The sequence below is a fragment of the Ceratotherium simum genome, chromosome 4, assembly GCF_057802395.1.
Source record: "Ceratotherium simum simum isolate JZ-2026a chromosome 4, ASM5780239v1, whole genome shotgun sequence".
In the NCBI taxonomy this organism is placed as follows: Eukaryota; Metazoa; Chordata; class Mammalia; order Perissodactyla; family Rhinocerotidae; genus Ceratotherium; species Ceratotherium simum.
In genome coordinates, this window is record NC_141903.1 from 73,895,753 (window position 1) to 73,918,692 (window position 22,940).

Genomic DNA, 22,940 nt, shown 5'->3' on the forward strand with positions numbered 1-22,940 from the left:
ATGGAAATATTGAATACTCTTGTGTGGCACAGATAGAGCGTGCTTTTCTAATTTTGTTTTGTCGAAGATGTGGCACTTTTGAATGAATCTCAAAATCCATGTGTAATAAATATCACATTTCTTCACTGGCTTTAAATCAGCTTAGTTCTAACTTTGAGTCCCCATTCGAAGTGTCTAAGGCCACTTCTGTAAGTGTGACATACCAGACTTCCCCTTGGAGGTCTTGTCAGCTCTCAGGACAAGGAACCCACAGAACTCTCTTTGTTGCCGCCTGTGCCACCTCCCATTTCAAATCCACTGTGACCACCCCCCCCCGATACATGATACATCAATTAATTTCTTCAATGAGTTTAAATATAGTGAAAGTCAAATAGAGTCATTGACTTCAGGCTACTTCCACCTTTAGCCTTGTGCAAATCCAGCCTAATGTACAAAGAGCTGCTACTCTTTGTAGCAGCAAATTGAGGAACTGCTACTCAATTTCTAATCAGTTATCTTGACACAAATATAAGAGGCTGGCAGAAGCAGAGTAGCCCAGAACCAGGGATCCTGAAGTCAACCTGAAAATGAGAGATCGAGACACCTTCTTTTCCCAAGGGTAGCACCATAAAGTGATTTGGATGCAGTTATTTTCACAATTCCCTGAGTTCTCACTTTCCACAAATAAACCAACCCCTACTCACTTCTGACCTGCTACTCTGTCCTTTGCTCTGTGATCTTTTCCTTCTATTTGTTGTTGTTCTTTGCTGTTGCAATACTTACAAGATGTTCATTAAAAAAAAGCAAAGAAACTAAACAGAAAAAAACTCTATATGCCATGCACCTTGAACTCCTTGGAGGAAATGAGCGTTACAAAAATCTAACATAAATAATAAAAGAGAAAATAGACTGCCTGGGGAAGAAGTAATCACTCAGAAGCAAAGTAAAACCAAAAAAAGTGCAAATACTAAGAATTTGTTACAGAGGGAATTTGGGAGTGATTGTGTATTACAGAAGGAATAAAAAAAAATTTAGAAAAATATATATAGTATGTTATGTTAACAGAAAAATAGAAATTCTCAGAAATGGTAATAGAAAATATTATACTTGGGATATTGAGAATTCCTTATAATTCTGTAATTTTATGTGATAAAGTAGAACTATGTTTGTATTCATAGTTCAGTATTTATTAAAATCAGATTATTAAGGTTTAGGCAAAACACCCTATCGTCTGCTTGTGATGAAATGTGTGGTGGTTTTTCACACCATCTTTTCTTAATCATAAGGTGTTTTCATCAAAGATATCTCTCAATTTATAAGTATAAACTATTTTAATATTTGAAAGTGAATTAATTCTTTAAATTTTTTCCCCTTAGGTTCATTAAAGGAAAATAAGCAGTATCATTAATTTGGTAACTCAATTTCACAAAATTTACATGTTATGAGTCAAGACTCCATTTTAGATCCTATTAAAGTTCCAGGAAGAAAATATTTTGATAATTGATTTACTCAGTAAATGTTTAATGCTACTATAAAGTTAACAAATCATGCATGACTCAAGGTGATTACAATTTAGTGGCAGAGATCCAGATAGAAAAAAAAAAAGAAAAGTCTGGGACATAACTTGATCAATTCTATCTTCTAGAAAATTCATGGGGGATGAGGAGAAATAGAAGACAGCAGGCAAGGAAAGCAGTAAGAAGGTACTCCAGTTATATATTACTGCATAACACACTACCCCGCAATCTTGGCAGGGCTTCGCAAGAGCAGGCTGTCTCTGCCATGCAACATCGCTCAACTCGGGGCTAGAGGATCCACTTTCAAGGTGACTTGTTCAAACATCTAGAAAGGTGGTTATGGCCATTGGCAGGGAGCTCAGCTGGGGCTGTAGGCCTAGCTTCCCTCCACGTGGGCCTCTCCATGGACCTCTACATGGGCTGCCTGGGCTTCCTTGTGCTATGGTGACTGGATTCTGAGAGCAAGCCCTCAAGAGAACCAGATAGACAGTGTTACCAGCTTTGATAACCTACCCTCAGAGGTCACATAGCATCACTTCTGCTATAGTCACAATCCTGTTCAAGGGGAAGGAGCCTCCCATCATCTCTTGATGGGAGGAGTGTTTGACACATTGCAAGAAGAGCATGTGGAATGGGAAAAGTTTTTCTGTGGCCCTCTTTGGAAAATATAATCTTCCATAATCTACCGTGCAGCTACAACTCACATCCACCTCACATGCAAAATATACTCATCCTCTTCCTCAAGACCCTCAAATCTAAACATCCCCTTAAACTCTAGTGATTTATCATCTAAGATCCAGGTGAAGATTAGATTCCTTCAGTATAATTCTGTGAGCACAGCTTTATTGAGGTATAATTGACAAATAGAAATTTTATATATTTAAGGTGTACAACATGATGTTTCGATGTATGTATATGTTGTGAAATGATTACCACAATCAAGCTAATTAACATATCCATCGCCTACATTATCTTTTGTTTGTGTGTGTGATGAGAACATTTCAGATTTACTCTCTTGGCAAATTTCAAGTATACAGCATAGTATTATTGACTATAGTCATCATACTATACATTAGATCCCCAAAACTTATTCATCCTACATAACTGAAATTTTGTACCCTTTGACCAACATCTCCCCATTTCCCCCACCCCTCAACACCCAACTTTCAGTGGCAGGACAGGCATAGGTAACCTGCTATTACCTATTACACACCCATTTAAAAGGGACATCACTGGCCCATAGCCATCATGATATTCAGCCAGGCTCACACTGCCCATTTCTTCTTTAGGGTATAGTCCTGCTGCTGGGAATGTCCTTTCCAGCTCTTGCTTCCACCCTCTAGGCTCTTAAGACTCTTAGAGGGCCTTTGTCTATCTAAAAAATTCTAGGAGACGCTGCCTTATATTTTTCTGAACTCTTAATACAGGACCTTATAATTCTACTCTGGATTATTCTTTGCCCTAAAGCCATTTCTTAAATTGAGAATTGGTTATTGTTTGGAGAGGCTGAGAATAAGAAACTGGTTTTTTGTTTTGTTTTAACCTAGCCTTTCATGGAGATAAGGGAGGAGGCACTAAAGGGAGTAGGTTTGTGGTGGGGGTTGGGAGAGAAGGTATAGATGCAGTGGCAGTGATAAATATAATTTCAAATAAGCCCAGTTTGAGGTGCCAGGAGCATGAACAGGTAGAGTTGTCTAGGAAGTAATTTGATTGATAGACTGTAAACTATTTCTAGGCAGAGGCTAAGTCTGTGTCTTGATCATCTTTGATTTCCCAGTGCCTGGTGCAGAGGGCTCAATGACTGTTTCATACACACACACAGACACACACACACACACAGAGTACAGGGCTCGGGAGAGAGGTCTGGGCTCAAGACAGATGTGGAAGCGATCTGCATATGGGTAGTAATTAGTACCGTGGACCTGTATTAAGATTGCTCTGTGAGAATAAATAGAACAGATATTGTCCTAGACTGGGCTCCTCAGGCTGAATCTCGACAGCCAAAGCATTATGGCAATATTTTTAAAAATTAAATATTGTACATGTTCTTTAAAAACGAGAATATCTGACCACGTTGGGCCTGCAATCCCACGTGACAGTGCTGGGCAGAGCAGCACAGCAGATAGACGTGTGATTGCCACGTGCCCCCATCCTCACGTATGCCTGTGCACTGAACGCCTTATCTGCGTCGCTAAGTTTGGGACCCCCGCAAGAAAAGCAGAAGACCCGTGACTGGTGACTCTGGAGCAGCAGCATTTAACCGACAGGGGAAGAAAACAAAGACTAAGAAGGAAAGACTAGAGAATTAGTCAGGAGAGTGTACAAAATATGATTGCTGATTGATTCATTAACAGTATCATATAATTTTTTAAAAATTGAGGCACTGGCCAAAAATAAAGCTAGTAATTTATATTGGCAAAATTTATTATTATTTTTATTTCTCATCTCAAAGTTAAGTCATTCAAAATTAGACATATAAAAGTAATGATGATAATAATAGCAAATACATAATATGTAACTGGCAGAGGTATAACTTGTGCCTACATAGATTTTAAAACCTACTCTTTTAATAACCATGCAATATTGTCTCAAAAATTGCTTTAGAATCTCTAAAATTGCTTTATGATATGGAGAGGAATTCCAGGAAGAATAGGAGCAGCATAAGAGAATGAGAAGAGAGATATGAAGACGAAAATAGCAGGGGCCCAGGAGAGGGGCGTGAGTGTGGGCTGTGTTGAGAATTCTATGAGGTGTAAGCCTAGGAAAGCAGGATTGCTGGGGGAGTAAGCTATGTTTTGATGACCAGACTATATAAATTGTGTTAAGCAAAGATGGTTGGACTGTGTTGGAGAATAGTGGGCTGAAAGAAAGAAAAGATTGTAGGTAACATCCGTTTTTGTTCAGTGCCAGCTTAGGAGCTGGTTCAGTAGCTTGCTTTACCTCCCAAGGTGACAGTTTCTGGAAAGTTTATGAACTAAATCAAACAGCAGAGGCTGTAAGGGAACAAAACAGATCTAGGACTCAAAGAGACCTTCTGAATTCAAGATTGAGTTAACTTTTTAGACCCCAGCTGAGAGGCTCTAAATTGGATTGTTTAAGTGATATGGGAACCAGTAAAGCCCTTTCCTCACTATTTAAAAAGTTTCCTTCATATTTACAATATGAATCAGAAGGTGTTATTTTTACCAAATCAATTTCAAAGTATTCTTTTTTTCTTCTTCACTTTTTTCTTGTGTGTGTGTGAGGAAGATCAGCCCTGTGCTAACATCTGCCAATCCTCCTCTTTTTTTGCTGAGGAAGACTGGTCCTGGGCCACCATCCATGCCCATCTTCCTCCACTTTATATGGGACGCCGCCACAGCATGGCTTGCCAATCGGTACGTTGGTGCGCACCCGGGATCCGAACCAGTGAACCCCGGGCCACCGCAGCGGAGCATGCGTACCTAACTCATTTGTGCCACCGGGCCGGCCCCCTGAGAGTATTATTCTTAATAAAAGTCAGCAATTTATGGAGCTGAAAGTTCCATTTTAAGTTTAATGTAAAGTTTGGTTTAAAGTAGGACGTATCTACATCGATTTCTTTATGTTCAATGCACTTTTATTCTGAAATTAGATTTGTTTGGTATTTAAGAGAAAATGACCTTTAAATTAAACTCTGGAATATTTTCTTCATCTTAGATTTCTCAAAAGTATTCTTATCTTTACCTCCCAGGATTTATAAATGTAGAAATAGAAAGTGTTCCTTTCATTCCCTCTACCATAGTGAGGAGAAAAACATGTAGACTTAAATTTCTTGCCCTCCTGGGACGTATCTTCTAAGAATAATTGCATCCAGGACCACAGTATTTAATGGTGGTTACTTGCTCCATATTTCTTAAAAACAGAAGAATTGCAGTTTTTCTAATTGGTATGTAATAAAGAGAAATGATATGGCATGAGATTTCCTTCCCTGCGTTTCTATCCATTCTCCTGAAAAATTGTACGTATAATACTACTGAAATTAATATTTAAAATTGGAATCCTCATCAATTCTTCCCAGGGAATATTGTGAGAGTAGAACCGAGACTAACAGCATGGACTCTGGAGCCAGACTGCCTGGGCTTGAATCCTGGTTATGCCACCAACTAGATGTATAATTTTGGCAAGTTACTTAACTTCCCTTTGCCTCAGTGTCCTTATCAGAATAGGGATATTTTTAGTACCCGTTTCATAAGGTTATTATGAGGAAGAAATTAGTTAATATTGGTAAAGTAGTTAGAACAGTGCTTGGCATAAATAAGTGCACAACACATGTTTGGTGTTGGAAAAAAACGTAAAATAAATTATACAGACAAGACAGTGTAGTGTTTGAGGGTGAAGGTTCTAATCCCTACTCCACTACTTGTTGGCTGTGCAAATGTGGTGTAGTTACTTAACCTCCTTAAGCCTCAGTTTCCTCCTTTGTAAAACAGAATAATTGCCAAAAGTAGTGCCTGCTTCACAGAGTTTCTGAGGATTAAATGGGGTGGTCTGTAGCAAGCACATAGCAGTGTCTGCTCCCTTGCACCAATGATTACAAATATATATTTTAATATGTGTGGGCTTTCTGTCCCTGTGCATTGGGTTTTATCTTGAGTTCTTCATCTCACACTTGTAGGTTGTTTCTGGACCCTTGGAGAACCAGGGATCCTTTGAAAGGAATGGCCATGGGGAGAGTGAAGGCAAGCAAGGCTGGAAGATAAATTGCTTAGGGTCCCAAGAGGCCACGCAGGGTCGACTTGTGTTAGGGAATTCCACTACCCATGATCTGGCTCAAAGCTTTGTGGTCCCGGAAACCACACTCATGAGCAGTTCCAGAGCCCATCTGTCCCCCAGAGCTGGGCTCATATTAATGAAGCTTATACAACTAATGTTCAGGCTCAGAATGCCAGTGTTTCTACTCACAATGAGAAGTGAAACTGCTGGGCCCTGGCTGCTCGTGTCCCAACCCAGCCCATTTTGTGCCTGTAAGCAGGTCACATCTCTAACCAGGCTGTCAATTTATTAAATTGTAATGAGAGACATAGCTACTGAGTTGCTCCTCAAGTCCTTCAAGTTTCCAGCAACTTCTCCCCGAAGACACGCAAGCAGGATACCAAATTCTAATCAGAAAGCAGCTTGGTGAGCGTGGAATCAGAAGGGCAGTTTGTTCTTGGACTCCTAGCTTTCATGGAATTAGAGTCAGATCCACAATAAAGAGGGCCATGCCACCAGCCCAGAGCATCCTTTCCCAGCACTTGAATGGCCACCGCCTATGCTTGCTTCTGAGACTGCTCTGTACCTATTTCCTTGTCTGGACTATGTCTTCCTATCAGTAGAGTCAGTATGTTCAATCAGATTATTGCCATGCCTAAGGGTCCAAGATTGGCTGTCTATGGGGCACATCTGGCCTTCAAAAGCTTTCATTTGGCCTCTTATACTATATAGGGGCTAAGATTTAAAAATCAGGTGTATTCACATAACCACCTAGATCTCTAGCCTCTCTTGAAAAATCCAGAGATCTGGACTTCCTGGGCCCTTCCCACATCCGGTCAATCTTCTGGAGCTGAGTAGAGACTGTCCCCTTTAGATGAAGATTGGGTACTGCCCTTCATTCAGTTCGCTATGGTCCCCACCAGGTCCATGACATTGATTTGCATTACCTACTGGTAACGTACATGCCTCTAGGCGTTTGAGTTTGCGTCATTCTGACTATTGAAGATGCCTTTGTTTATATGCTCTGACCTACTATATTTTTATTTCAAAGTTTAATTCTCAGATGGCAGTCTTATTTTCTCATTTCCAGATTCATTTCACTGTCACCCCCAAGTATTGAAAGCACATTTTAGTTTGTAAGTCCTAGAGGGTTACAGTGATATGAAGACTGAAGTGTAAAGCTCATCGCTTGAAGGAAGTGGAATACTCCTAATCTTTCCTCAGGAAATATGTGATGCTACTCTCCACCATTCTCTATTTCTAGCTCAAGAGTCTCTCCTTCCTCTTAGGTGAAGAATATTAAGTATTCTCATATGCTATACTTTTTTAAAGGCTATAGATATTACCTACACTGAGACAAACATAACGTGAACATTGTATTTACAAAAAAGATAAATTTGGATGCTTGGTTTACAAATGTATTTACCGTAGACTTTCTTTAAGGAACAAGAGCTTATTTTTAACTTTAATGTTATAAATTATTAGTAATCTGATACAGGCAGATGTGCCATTTCTTATGATTTCTAAGAACTATTGGCTTTTTTTCTAACTTTGCCTCTAATGAATGGAGAAAATGTCTTTATGTAATTGGATCACTGATTGTAAAAATGAATTTGTTTCCCAAGGAAGCATTTTTTTTTCAAATGAATAACCAGCCTGTTAATTTTTATTAGTCTTCTAAATAAATTAGGATTAATTCATGAGTGATCTATTTGGGAAAATAGATCTGCTTGAGAAAATAGAAATGTCAGTTGTAGGTGTTACTATATCTCATAGGTCCATAGTACCTCAAATTACTACTTTATATCTTGAGTGATCTTTGGGGTACAAGGTAATAACATATTCTCTTCTCTCTGCTTCCATAGCATCTTGTATATATCTCTTACAATTAAGTTTACTCCATCTTATTTAAACTACTATTAAATTAAATAATGAGTTAGCACAATCTCTGGCCCATGGGTACTTCTCCATTTCATCATCACCATTGTTGGCTGCTTCCAAGTTTTCTTCTTAAGTTAGACTGTACATTTCTTAATTGTATGGACTGCTTCATGTTTATACTCTCTAACAGTATGGAGCTCATAACAGGTGCTCAGTAAATGATGAACTGAACTACTCATTGGAAATAGGAATTCTTCTCAGTTCCTCTTTAGATATGCAATCTGACATTAATGTTGGGAGTGTTTTAGGAATAATGACTAACCAACACTTAATTTTCACCATATTTTTGACTCAAGAAATATAAATAACTAAAAAAACCCAAAGTTTTAAATTAAAAAAACAAACCATAAATTTTAAAATAATAAACAAACAGAAAAGGTATCATAATGATAAAACAAACTGCTTGTTGAAGGGTGATATCTCTAACTCATATAATTGACAAAGGAGTAAAACTGTAATATACAACAACCTCCCAAAAATGAGTAAGGGAAAGACAAAAAACCCAGTAGGAAAAGGCCAATAATAATAATATGTTCAACTTCAGTAGTAATCAGGGAAACCCAAATTAAAACATTGAAATTCTAAACCAATTACACGGCAAAAATGTCAGTCTGGAATATCAAGATTCTTGATGTTTCAGAGTCTGGAATCACAATACTGTGGAGATTGTTTGCAAGAATCTAGTGCAACAAAAACTCTCATACACTGCTGGTTGAATTGTAAAGTAGTCTAATTATATTGGGATGTGGTTTGGCAATTTCTAGTAAAGGTGAAGGCATGCATGTCCTATGACCCTGTAATTCCATTCCTAGGTATCCATCTTTAGAGAAATTCTTGCACATGTACAAGAATTAGAGTAGTTTAATAATAGCAATAAATTATAAATAATCTAAATGCCCACCAACAGCAGAATGGATACATGGACTGGAATGCTATATAGCAGTTAAAAAGAATAAACTATGTAGAACTACATGTAAATCTCAAGAAGATAATATTAAGCAAAAATAAAATAAAATAAAATAAAGGATCTATATAGTGTGATACCATTTTATAAAGCTTAAAACATGCATCGATATCTTGTTTCTGGATACACACATATCTAATAAAAATATAAAAAGATATCTGAGAATGATAAAAGATAACCTTGGAGAGTGTTTACCTTTGGAGAGAAGGGAAAGAGATGAGATAGGCAGTGGCATCTGGAGGCTTCCATTTTATCTGTAATATTTTATTTCTTCCAGAAAATCTGAAGCTAATTTGACATAATGTTAAGATTTTAAGTGGAGGCAAGAAGAATGGAAGGAGAAATTCAACAGACTCTGTAGGAGGTTTAAGTTATTAGGATAAGTGGGTTTTGAGAATAAAAGAGAGCAGTACTCATGGCTTGATAAACTCGTCAGTTCGTCAGCACTGTATGAATTCCAATTCTGCTTAGCTATACTAAAGGTCAAAAGAGCTCCAGCTCCCACCTTACACTCTATGCACCTTTAGCTGTGTAATTTTTAAGGAGGAAATACTGTGGATATCTAAGGGAATACAAAAGCATGAGGTAGTATCAACATGCCAAGATAATGTGGAGATTTTTGAAGACTAGAGCAAGCCCAAAAAGCAACAAAAGGTTCAGATTTTATGTTAATTAGGAAAGCAATTGTGCCCAATTCAGAGGCCAGAAGTTTTTCAGTGAGCTGATAACAAGCAAGTTTATTTACTCTAACTAAATTAATATAAAGCATATTATTATAAACATTTGGCTGTTGATATGTTAACAGTTGAAGAAATTCAAGCTGTATTTTTATGACGTCAGTAAAAGAGGCTTCAGGAGGCCGAGAGAAAAAAATCAAAGTCCTTGGCCAATGTTAGAAGGTACATTGGAGATTCTAACGTGCTTGGCTGTCTGTTCCTCTCTCTCTGTCCTGTCTTTGTTCCTGTCTTGGCATATCCTTCAGCCAGACTGAAAAATCAGAAAATACCTAAATTTGGGCTGGTAAAGAATGAGGAAAGTGGCACAGAGAAGAGAACTTTCATTTCTGTTACACTGTTTTAAAAAAATAATAAAGAAGAGTAGTCCACTTAGAGTGAGAATAATGGAGTAAAATATAGAGATATAAAATATCGAATTATTTTGTTTTATAGAGTAACATGTTCTTTTCAATCACCTAAAGAATACAAGAGTTCATTTTTATTTTAAAAGATTTATACAATAGGTAATAAAGTGAGCAACATGATTGGATCTCGTTGTCTCCCATCACCCTCTTATTTCAGATCTCTTTCACAGACATAACCACTTGTCCACAGTTGGTGTGCAGTTATCCAGGTCCTTTTCTATGAATTTGTGTATATAAATTCAGGTACCCACCAGTAGGATAATGTATTTTGCTGCAACATGTTATTTCCATTTAACATCTTTTAGGGAGCTTTGCATATCAGTATATCCAGATAACCTGGTTCTTTTTAATAGTTACATAATATTCCTTAATGTGGTTAACTCGTTAATTATTTAACCCTTCTGTAGTTCATAGCCCATTGCAAAGTTTCCAGTTTTTCACTATTAACAGTTCTGCAATGAATATTCTAATACATCCATCACTACAGCAGAGGGCAGGTGTGACTTAATGCATGGCCAGGTCTAAAAACTACAATAGTGTTATTAAGAATCTGCTTTTCACATCTTTGACTGTTTTTCTCTTGGTTGGCCTCATTTTCAGACAAGCTGACCTTGTGTGATAGCAAATACATCAACTAGAAGTTCTAGGATTACATTCTACAAACTTAACCACCTCTTTCCCAGTAACAGCAAAAGTGGAGGAGTTGGCTTTCACTGGACCAGCTTGGGTCACATGCCCATCCTTGACCCTTTCACTGTAGCTCTGTGGATAATATGCACCAATTGGTCAGCGCTGGGTCACATTCCCACTTCTGGGGCCAGGTCAGCATGACCAAAACCACATGGATTGAGAGGGAGAGAGGAGTGGATGATTTGCCAAATAAAAATCAGGATGATGATGCCAGAAGGAGGAGGTGCATAGGCTAGTCAGGCAAATATATCAATATCCCCTACAAATGTCTTATAGATAATATTTTATGTTTTGGTGAGTAGGAGATAAATAGACATCCAAATAGTATCCAGATTTATGTCATAAGTACCAAAGTATTCTTATAAGTATCTGTCCAAATCTTTGCTAGAGTAGTGAAACAAGTATGTTGTTTACATATAATATTGTATATGAAAATAAAGCATGTTATAGATTGAAGATCATTAACATTATGAAAAAGAAAATTTTTCAATGCAGGAAAGTGTTACTCAAAATATTTGACAAAAATTCAGTCATATGATAGATCATATCTACACTATGGTAGATACCTAGTCTTAAAACACATTTCTTAATATTTTATTATTTGCTAAACCATAGCATAAATTCTATATTTTATTTATTCAATTATTAAACAATCTTTATTAAATTCTGCTATGTGCTGATCACCATGCCAAGGGCTAGGGATAAAATAATGACTACAACAAGACCTCTACCCTGAGGTTTCTTACATTATTGTTAGGGGCCACAGACTATAAATAAGTGAACAAATGAATAAAGGAAAAAAGTCCAGGCTGTGAAGCATTATGAAGGAAATTAACAGGATCGTGAGATGGAATGTAACTGAGGAAGGTCGTTTCAGGTGAGGTAATAAGGGAGGACCTCTTTGAAGAGAGAACATATGAGCTGCAAACTGAGGACTAAGAATGAACCTCAAACTCTAGACTTATGCTGTCCAGTATAGTAGCCACTAGCCATGTATGGCTTGAGCATTGGAATGTAGCTAGTTCAAATTAAAATGTTCTGTAGATGTAAAATACACATCAGATCTCTAACACTAGTACAAAAATTGTAAAATATTTAAGTAATTTTTGTACTGATTACATATTGAAATGATAATATTTTAGATATATTGGGATAAACATTAAAATTAATTTTACATTTCTTTTTACTTTTGTAACGTGACCACTAAATTGTTTAACATTACATATGTGGCTCATCTTATATTTCTATTGAACGGTCCTGGTCTAGATAGTTTCAATCTATTTGCTATTATTGACGTGTTTTTTTCATCTTTTTGTCCTTGATGATGGTGATGGCAGTCGAATTTTTGTAGTAGATTTTTCTCCAAGGATCTCAGTCTATAATATTTATTGACTGAGGTGTCCAAATATAATAATTCAATGTGTGATCAAGCTTAATACAGCTCAGAGTTAAGAGATAGCCAGTGGTGGAGAATGCACAGAAAATTGCCACATTAGTAGAGGAGTTGTGTCATTAGTCGTGTTCCTTGAGAAATGTTCACGAAACAGATACAGGAGGGCTCGGAGTTGGAGAGGTAGGCAGAGCGAGCAGCACAAAGTGATGACAGCGTAGGACAGGATTGCTGTGGGAATTAGCAATTGCAAACCACAAAGATCTATTTCCATTCTCTGCTTAGTGAAGGAGATTCTGTTGTGCTGTATAGAATTGCCTCTTCTTGCATGTTCAAATAGAGTTTTATTCTATACATAGTTTTTGCACCGATGAGAATGTTAGTGACTTTAGAGTGCCTGTTTTTATATCTGTGTCAGGGAGATATTGGCAAGTTCACACACATTTAATAACATTAAATTACTTCACTGCAGAGAGCAAGCAGAATAGTTTTTCTGGGTGCCGTGCTGTTATTTTCATTTCCATTTGCAGTTTCTGCCACAGGGAAGAGGTTAATCACTGAAAATGTACGTTTGATTTAGCAGGTGAAATTTTTAATTTTTAGTTTGTAAACATTTTAGGACCCCAAATGTGATGTTTGTTATGTAATCTAACTGTTTTGTGAGGAGAAACTCTACCCCTCCTGGTTTGAGAGAGAGTTGAGTCATATCCTGTGAATGTGAAGCAACGGTATTTAAACATCACGGGTTCCTCTTACTTTCCTTCTAAGTCGCTGCAGTTCAGAGCAGCAAGTGCTCTCTGCAAAGAGGCTGTTAACTAGCCCTTGGAGGTGAAGAGCCTCTCTGCCTTGCCGGGATTTCAGTAAAGAAAGCCAAGTCTGAATATGCAGTTCTCTCCCTGGAGTGAAAGATGTTTTGTTTATTTCTAATCAACTATGCTAGATAGCTGCAAGCTGAAAAGTGCCTGCAATTTGCCATTTATTTATAATAAGGTAAGTTCTACATTTTAGTTTACTCGGTATTGTGGCAGCCTTGAATTAACATGGTAGTTTCAGCGTATGATTATGTCTCAGAAAATGCCTTCTCACAGGGTATTAAAGGTGGCATTTGAGATTCTAATGCAAGTAATTTTAAACTTACAGTACAATCCATTTGCAAGATACTTAATTTAATAGATTGTTATTCCTTTTATGATAGTTTTTTATAAAAAATATAATGCCTGAGAAGTGGAAACACTTTAGTAGTTTTATATCATTTTAGTTTTCTTTTTTTTTTGAGGATTAAGTAGTATGAGGATTTTTTTTCTTTTTGCTACTCTATGATCTCGGTTAAAGGTGAAACATTCATAAAATTCATATGATTATGCTTGGATTTTATTCTAAATAATTATAGCTCAACAACCATATTTCTCCATTGAAATAAAAAGTGGTCTTAGAAATTATTAGAAAGTTTAAAGTTGAAAAGTAGTGAAAGTCTCCTGCTCTTTCATATTTGGCTTTATATTTAAGTGAATAGTCACCATATTTATAAACTTCTGATTAATTTGTTTTAAAATGTGTATGAGTTTATCAAAAGCCCGCTTCCTCAGCTGCTGTTGGAGACACTCATACGTAAATTGTATGGATAGAGAAATCTGTGGATAGAGAAGTGAAGGAGAGGTTTGTTTTTCAAATTCTTTAAGCTTGCTGCTGAGAGGTTGGGGTGAAAGGCAGGAATGTTGCCTTGGTTTTTCATTGATTGAAGAAATGACATCACATCAGAGTTAAAGGTCATGTCTGGTGTCACATAACTTTGGACATTTAAGGCCTTTGAATTGTTTTGAGGTGGAAAAAATTAATTTGATTTTTGAAAGCTATAGCTGTAAATTTATAAGATATTAACAAATGAGGCATTTTTGTATGTTTAATAACAGTTGGCATTAGAATACTTTCTGTCTTCTTAACTGACTCAGTATCATGCTTAGAGATTGTTTCATTTCTATTCAAAATTATACCCATTACAAAATTGCTAGATTCTAAGTACAACATGGAAATTACTTTTCATTAGATATATTCAATAACTTGCATTTTTGCAAAGGTCGAAGCCTTAATGAACTAATGGAAGGCATGCAGTGTTCCTCTGCTTTGAAGGGAAAATTAAAATTAGCTCAACTTCCAAACATATTTGAAGACAGTATTTCTAATTGGAAAAGAAAAACGCTAAAGAAAATGACTTAGCACTATGACAACCTTTGGGACCCTGCATTGTGAAAAGGTACATATCCCCAAAAATTAGAATACAAAATTTTATAAATAGAATATCGTGATACTAGATATGTATTAACTTCACTTTTTTGCCTGGACAGGGAGGCAGCTACTCTGGTTAGTTAAGAATTCTGCTTGAGAATTCTTCCTTATGCTATATGTGAATTAATAAATGTCAATAAAAAAGAATAGAATGTAATACATCTACATCAAGACAAAAGCATGTCTCACTGCACTTTGCATTGTTTCAGATTCTTAATTATGGATTATAATGGCCATACAAACTGTTGTTATGAATGAAAACTCAGACTAACAAAATGTGGAAAAATCAAGTTTTAGTGATATGCTCTGTTTCAAATAAAGACTTAATTATTTACGACATTGTACAGCCAACTGGTAATTACCTGATTAGATTATTGAGGCATCTCGTCTCTCCTTCTATTTTCTCCATCTTTTGGCTATTTTCCTGCTTCTTTGCATTTGCAGAAGTGGTGTGGGGAGTGGGGAAGGAGAGAGAAGTAAAATGAGCAAATGTAAATGGTGCAATATTTCTATTTCTCACCTCTCATAGTGATTTTGATGAGGAAAGAAGTCAGCAATAGGTTATATATAATTGCTAAAATGAGTCTTTTAGATAACCTGTGGATTTCAATTATTAGGGAAATTCCTTGACCTCTGAGATGAAGAATAATTGGGAGCTTGATTGGTACAACCTTATCTACCTTACAGGATTACGCAACAATGAAATAGTATCACATATGTTGTTGTATTTTATTAACCATAAAGTGTTAGACATAGTTCTGAGAAATTGTTTTTGTGTTTTCCTGAAGTAAAGGAGCTGAAAAGACATCAGAGATACTAGAATTCCACTCTGGATTTAGAATATTTCTTGTTAGTACTGAGTCTCCTTTTTGTAAATTATTTTACTTGTTCATTTCCAATTTGTATAAAAATATTTTGAAAACATAAGCTCCAAAGATAAAAAATAAAAACCAATTTTACCTAAGCCCCAGTGCTGTTTTAAAATTTCAAATAGCTCAAGGAAACTCATCCTCACTCAAAAAATATTCATCAAATGGCAATTAAATTTTATTTTCAACCTAAAAATCAACGTGATTTCCCTCAGTTGGGGACTGCATCAGCAGAAGCATATAGCATGACATTTTTTCTTTCTTTTTAAAGATTTTTCCTTTAAGTAAGGCTTTGAAGGGTTCGTGATGAGGAACTAGAATAGGGAGAAATTTTTTTTTTTATAAAATATTCATTGTGACTCCTGAAAACTAACTCTTTCTGGATAGTGGTTGAGATCTGACTGTCTCTGGTGAATTCCGCTGGATATCAAAAGCAGCACAATATTGGGAAAAATAAGTAGTGATAACTCTCCCACCTACTTCTGAAAATCAGTTATGAAGATCACATGAGACTGTGGGTGTGAGAGTCCTTGTGAACTCCACAGGGCTTGTAGATATCACTATCACAAAGTAAGATATACAAAATTATGTATTCAGAGAAGAACTTAGATGTCACCTCATACCTTCTCATTTTACAAAGAAGGGAATTAAGGTACAGAAGGTTAAGAAAGCTGCCAGCTTCACTCAGCTAGTATCTGAGTCAAGACCTAAACTGGGTCTTTCCATCTTCCCAGTTAGCTAGAAGTTGATCAGAAGACCAGCTGTTTCTTGAGTCCTACTGGTAAGCATTTAAAAAAAAATAAATAATATTTTTCAAATGTTGATGAACATCTTTATAGGAAACTACATCCTTGGAGAATATTTCACAGAAGACATATTGCCTCGTCTACAGGTTTTGTGGGCTGAGAATTCTCTGTTGGATCTATTTTAATGGGGCGTGGATTTGTGGAATGATTATCAAACTATAACATCTGACTCTTGCAATCTCTTAACTCTAGTAAGGTCCAAGCCCTTACTCTGGGGAATTGAATCATAAAAGTAAACGTGCTTAATGGATAGGGGTAGATTTTGTAGCTTTTAAAAGTGGACATAGTATGGTAGATTGTTTTGATATGTTTGTTGAAAATGCTTAGCATAAAGAGATTCCCCAAAAGCTTACCCTTAAAAAGAGATTAGGAAAATTTAAACAACCAATGAACCTTCAACCATTTCTGCTAAGACTGATATGGCTATTTTATGTTTATGGAACGCTACTCTTTTTCAGGGAGATAAGATGGGAGAAGGATAACTTTTCATAATTACAGAAGTTAATGACATATGTCCTACTATGCTAACGAACACAATAGATTTATAAAGAAAAATGTTTTTTAAAACCTCTTAACACTAAGATTAGAAGACGGATTAATTAAAAGGTTTTTGTTTTGGTGGTATTAATAAAGGTTATTCCTTATTCCTAAGAATTCAAAACGTGGTCACTATTTCTTTGAATAAAAAATGTAACTCTGGGGCCGGCCCCGTGGCTTAGTGGTTAAGTGTGCACGCTCCACTACTAGCGGCCCGGGTTCGGATCCCGGGCGCGCAAGGATGCACCCCTTGTCCGGCCATGCTGAGGAGACGTCCCACATATAGAAACTAGAAGGATGTGCAACTATGACATACAACTATCTACTGGGGCTTTGGGGAGAAAAAAAGGGAAAAGAAGGAGGAGGATTGGCAATAGATGTTAGCTCAGGGCCGGTCTTCCTCAGCAAGAAGAGGAGGATTGGCATGGATGTTAGCTTAAGGCTGGTCTTCCTCACAAAAAAAAAAAAAAGTAACTCTTATGAAAGGTATATACTATCTTCGTATCCTGTGCACCAACTTATAGCTTCAATAAATAAATGAAATGTATCATCACGCTACCTTATGAACAAATCCTAGCCCTGCTTTGTAATAAAGTTCATGTTTACTTTGATTCCAAGAACTATGTGATTCTCCTGTATAACCATTAGGAGACCAAGGAAAACAGATGAGATAAATAGGTAAGGGTGTTAAAAAACTTTGCTAAATATAAATGCAATGAGATAGTGTGGGGTCTAAAGAGAAAGTCCTGGGCTATAAGAATGTGGTGAGAGGAATCAACATTTCTTTGTAAGATTGACCTCTCCTGCGGCTTTAGAGGTAACAGTTGAAGCCCTTATCTTCTTTTGATTTTGTTTCCCTATCTACAAAGTTGAGAAAACACTTTAATGCCAGACAGCCATCCCATACATCCCATAGGTGCTTGGTAAATATTGATTAGCAATCCTGTGAACATTAAGGTGGGTGAAGCACGTTGAACTCAGTCAAAGAGTCCATAGATTAGCTATTGTTATAAGTGCCAAGGTTTGTAATAAACATCCCCTTGAGAGAAGCCCAAGGAAGAAAGCTTTGGAGATGGTTTGTTGGATTTTAATTCCATCTTAATTTAGTAGAAATACTCAAATTAGTCACTTGGTCTCCCTTTGCTTGAGTCATTTCACTAGTGGGATGGGATTAGTAATATTTATTCATGGAAATTTACAACCTACCCAAATATAACAAATCAATTTCCAAATCTCCAGGCTACAAGTGTTTCTCTCCAAGATGAAAATAATAATAGTGACTAACATTTCAGGCAGGCTGTATGATAGCTTTTTATGAACTATCTAATTTATTTCTTAAAACAACCTATGAGATTTGGGCACTATTATTACTATTCCCTTTTTTACAGATGGAGAAACTGAAGTATAGAGAAATTAAGTGACTTATTCTCCACATTCCACAAATGGTAGTAGAATGATGAGAATTGAACCTAGGCAGTCAGGCTTCAGAGCCAGAGCTCTTAACTACATTCTATACTGCCTCCAGTTAGAATCCCTTGATCCCGTAATATGAAATGACTGCTGTAAAGTGCTACAGAAGGAAAATAAATCTTTTGAATGTTACTACATTTAATCATTTTGAAGACTCCAACATTCTCATTCTTAGTGAAACCCAGGCTTTATGAACAAGACATATACTGAAGTTATTTGAGAATTTATGTAAAACGAGGCTAGTAATAATGTAAAATGTGTCTGGAATGAGCAGATATAACTGAGAGTTCTCCTAGGTAATCATAGTCTTTGGCAATGTGAAAAAATTTCCTTTTTTTGAGAGAGAAATATTTTTCAACGTGTACACAGTCAACTTATGTAGTTGCAGGAAAACTTGTGGGAATTTTCATGTTTTGAGGGAAGATTAATGTCATGTCTACTTTTCTGTGTACACTCCCTAACAATTTCCTGATGAAAGTCATTATTTAGGGGAAGGAGCACATTGAATGAATGGTACAAGGAATTTAGGTCCATTATGCAACTAGATCTATTTGGATCTGCTTTCTCCAGAGACTCCACATATTATGCTTTAAATTCTGGGGTAGTTTTCAAACTTTCGTGTTTGTCAGGTCTTGCAAACAAGAACTTGCTTCACAATGTTGTACACCCTTAGTGCTAGTATAGTGCCCAATACACAGTAGACACTCAGTAAGGATTTATGGCAAGTGAGCTGGCTGGCTGGATAGATGGATGGATGGATGGATGGATGGATGGATGGATGGATGGATGGATGAATGGATGGATGGATAGATGGAAGGATGGATGGATGGATGGTAGGGATAAACTGGAGCATATCTAGATCTGCTCTGAGTCATGACTCATGTACCTCTGACTGGATTGGGACCAGACTGTCACTGAGCCTGTGGGCACAAGGGGATGAAGTGTGAGATGTGAAAGAGTTTACCTCAGTTCATCTCATACGTTATCATCTGATGGTTTTCAGTGTGGAACTGACATAGCTATAAGTCTTTTCTTGCCACAAGCCTTTCCCACTATATCATATTAGATTTTCTTTAATTACACATAGGAACAGTAATTGCTTTACTCCTTTGGTGTAAAGACTAAATATGTGCAGATATATACATATATAATTTATATACATTATACCTGTGCAGAGAGAGAAATTAGATAATAAAATTAAAAGATCAAAATAAATTTGAACACAATGGAAATTGTCGAAGTTGGACTATTTTAGAATTTATTGTGAAAAAAATAAACAAAATGCAGAAGAAACAATTGAGGCAGAGTATCAAAGAAAAGAAACATAATTTTGAAAATCATTTTTAAATGGTTGATTACAAAAATATATATTTCTTTCAATCTTGCAACAGAAGCTTTGTTTTTTCCACAAAATTTCATTAGACACCTCAAACTAAGAAGTCTGGGAACCAAAATTTATTTGGCCTAATCAGTCAATTGTGAGAGTAGTGAATAAGGGCTTGGGTTTGGAAATGCTGCAGATTTCAAGAGAGGGTATTAAGTTGGTTATTGTTTCAAGCCTTTCAAGGGGGGAAAACACAGAAAACTTTCCTGTAAAAACACTTGATCAAACTCATAATATATCCAAGTTTTAGACAATGGAAGCAACTCTATTGGGAAAATTATACATTTGGCCTTGACCCAAAGTAATCATTAAAAACAAAATAAAAAAAGGAAAAGAAAAGAAAAACATTCCAATCAGCACAAACTCCTTGGATGGATTTTCTTTTCCCTGGTCCTAAACACAATAGCATATGTCCACAAATCTATTGGGAATATAGTCCCGTTCTTGAATCCTACATGGCAGGTGCTTTACAACAAAGGGCAGAGCCCCCATTTGGGCGTTTTATGTATAACGGGTATATGTTCTATTCCTTGGTGTATGGGTGTCTTGTGTTACTTGAATTGAATTTGATTCCTGTGGCTTACTGTTTTCTGGGGATGATTTTTCTACCTTAGAAATAGCATGCTCCATGTCAGTGATCAGTGGAAAGTGTTACCCTGGCTAACAACAGACCTGAATTCTACATCTTACAAGCTGGGCTTCAGTTTCAACATCCCTCAAATGAAGGATTCATCCTTTAGTCCCTCTCACATTTTCCAGAGACTAGGAATTATTTTAGAATAGGATTCTTTTCCTATTTTTAATTTTTTTTTTAATTCAGTGGTTGCTGTGGATCTTGAAATCAATTCTGAAACAATTACTTCCAAGGTTATCTAGCCAAAGTGGCTGAAAAACTTTTGCTAAGCACATGCATGCAGTTTGAGAAATGTTCATGCTATAGATAGGTATTTAGATAAATAGATAGATAGATAGATAGACAGATGAATGAATGAATGCCTCATGGCAAATGTGTACTCTAAATGTGTAAATAGCTACAAAGAATCATTAATACACTAGACATAAGAAGACTTTGTAGCCTTATTACCTGTTTTAAATCATTGATAAATTACACAGTATATTAATGTTCAAGAGTTTTTGAAAAGTATATTGCAATTCCAGAGGTATCCAAACTAGTACCAGGATGCCACTGATATTGACAGGAATATTACTTCTTATAGTCACTTTCAAGAGATGATATTAATATTCTTATTGTTCAAATTTTCCAAGGGAGGAAAACTTTCCTATAAAAACACTTGATCAAACACAACTAAGTATTAGGGTCAAAATGTAATGAATATATTCATTGTTTTAGGCAATGAAAACAAATCTATTGGGAAAATAGTCCTATTCTTGGATCCTACATGGCAAGTGCTTTACAACAAAAAGCAGAGTCCCCATTTGGGTGTTTTATATATAATGGGCACTAATATGATTTTTTTCAGAAATCAGCTGTCTGAAAACTATATTTGCTGCATAAAAATACTTTTCTCATTATAGCCTGACCTCTTCCTCATTGTGTTGATTATTTTTGTACATTTTCATAAAAGATTACTATCACCTTTTACTATTTTAGTTGAAATTTTTTTAAACAAACATTAAAGAGAAAATTAACTAAAAACTAAACTTCAGTTTTATTTAAAAAGTACAGTTCAATAAGTCAAAGTAGTTCAAAGCATTGTACCCGCTATAAAACTTCCATGATTCCTTCTTTTACCTGGGTAGCATGTAATTCATATTCACAAAATTTTGGAATTAAAAGGTGCCTTAGAGATCAACTAGCTCAACTCTCTCATTTTGCAAATGAAAAATATTCTGGCACAGGCAAATTAAATGACTTTTCCAAGGTTATACACACCCAGCTCCCGACAGAGCCAAGCTGAACATGGGGTTCCTAACATCCAACTCTACAGTCTTTTTACCACATCAATGAGAGCATCATTGTCTGAATTTAGTACTCAAATGGTGTATTGGATTTGCACTTCTTATTAAAATGTTAATTGTGCACAGCGTAAATCAATTTAAGCGTGGCCTAATTTCATTTTGGCCACTAAACATTTTTTTTTACTGTATTTTTTGGAAGGGCATATTTTAACCACAGATTCTACATGGAAGCTTTTCCTAACACCTGAAAGTTTACCTCTATTCTATCCACCTGGCACCTCAGTTGCACTTGTAATTACAGAGATAGGTCCACAGTTAACCACTCGTGCATATCTAAGACTGGTTATACTTTTCCACCCTCTCCAACTTTCCAGATCCTCAAAACAAATGCATACATCAAACTGACAGAAAACTCCATAAATGCAAATTATTGTATTAGTAAACAATGTACACATCTATAGAAATCATTTAACTAAATAAATGGCAACCATTACTAAGTGATGCTCTATACTAATAACTGTGCTTTTGTCATCAAAGTAGTAATGCAGCCCCATTGCCTCTCTCGGTGGCTCCTTCAGAGGCTGGGTGGCCACACGCAGGCAGCAGCACTCAAGGTGGCAGGGTTCTCTACATCTCCAGGTGGAAGTTCTCTTTAGAAGATGGCCCAGGTGCAGGCCACACCGGGTAATGTGGTCTGCCCTCCTTTTTTTTTTGATAAGAACCAGCAAAGATTGCGTTTCATTTGGCTTCTCATTTGCAACTGCAGTGGGGAATGAGGAAGGCAGATTTTTTCCCCGAGTATTCTTTGGAATGCTAGTTCTGTGAAAACAGGATTCTATAATCAAATAACTTTGGGAAATGTGGAATATTATATTCCCCTTTTGAATATTCACACTAGAGGTGAAAGACAAACACCTTAAAAGCTTTAAAAGAGGGGTTTGTTTAATATTCTCTAACCCAAATCCATTTTCAAAATATCACCTACTCCCATCATGGAACAGTCTTGGGAAACACAGATTAAACATTCCCCTCAGTGACTGCATGTCCTGGAAAGAGGATGGATTGGGACATGTGAATTTGTGCTTCCCTTGGGATCTCTGTCCCCACTAGGCCATAATGTGCACTAGTGAGTGTAACTAGTGTTTAAGCACCAGTACAGTATAGTTATATTCTACACACACACACACGCACACGCACACATTACTGTCAAGGTTGTTTAGAGCAAACTGTTTACTTTATGAAAGATTTAAGGAATTTTTTAAGGATAATTTTGACTTTGAGATTTTCACTTCATTCAATAATGTCGGAACCACCTAAGATACTGTATCTCTGAACT

General features: G+C 36.4%; 1 protein-coding gene across 12 annotated transcripts in view; it reads left to right on the top strand.

The window, feature by feature from the left end:
- The window catches only part of MCTP1 (multiple C2 and transmembrane domain containing 1), a 507,353-nt gene that overhangs the window by 151,439 nt on the left and 332,974 nt on the right, over positions 1-22,940 (top strand). Inside the window, exon 1 of one of the 12 annotated variants that reach the window (XM_087430036.1) lies at positions 13,112-13,325. The exons of the other annotated variants lie outside the window; for them this stretch is intronic. Within the exon in view, the coding sequence (XP_087286162.1) occupies positions 13,269-13,325 (57 nt within the window). The 5' untranslated portion in view covers positions 13,112-13,268. Of the gene's footprint in view, positions 1-13,111; positions 13,326-22,940 lie in introns of those variants that run through there. 12 annotated transcript variants of the gene reach the window in all.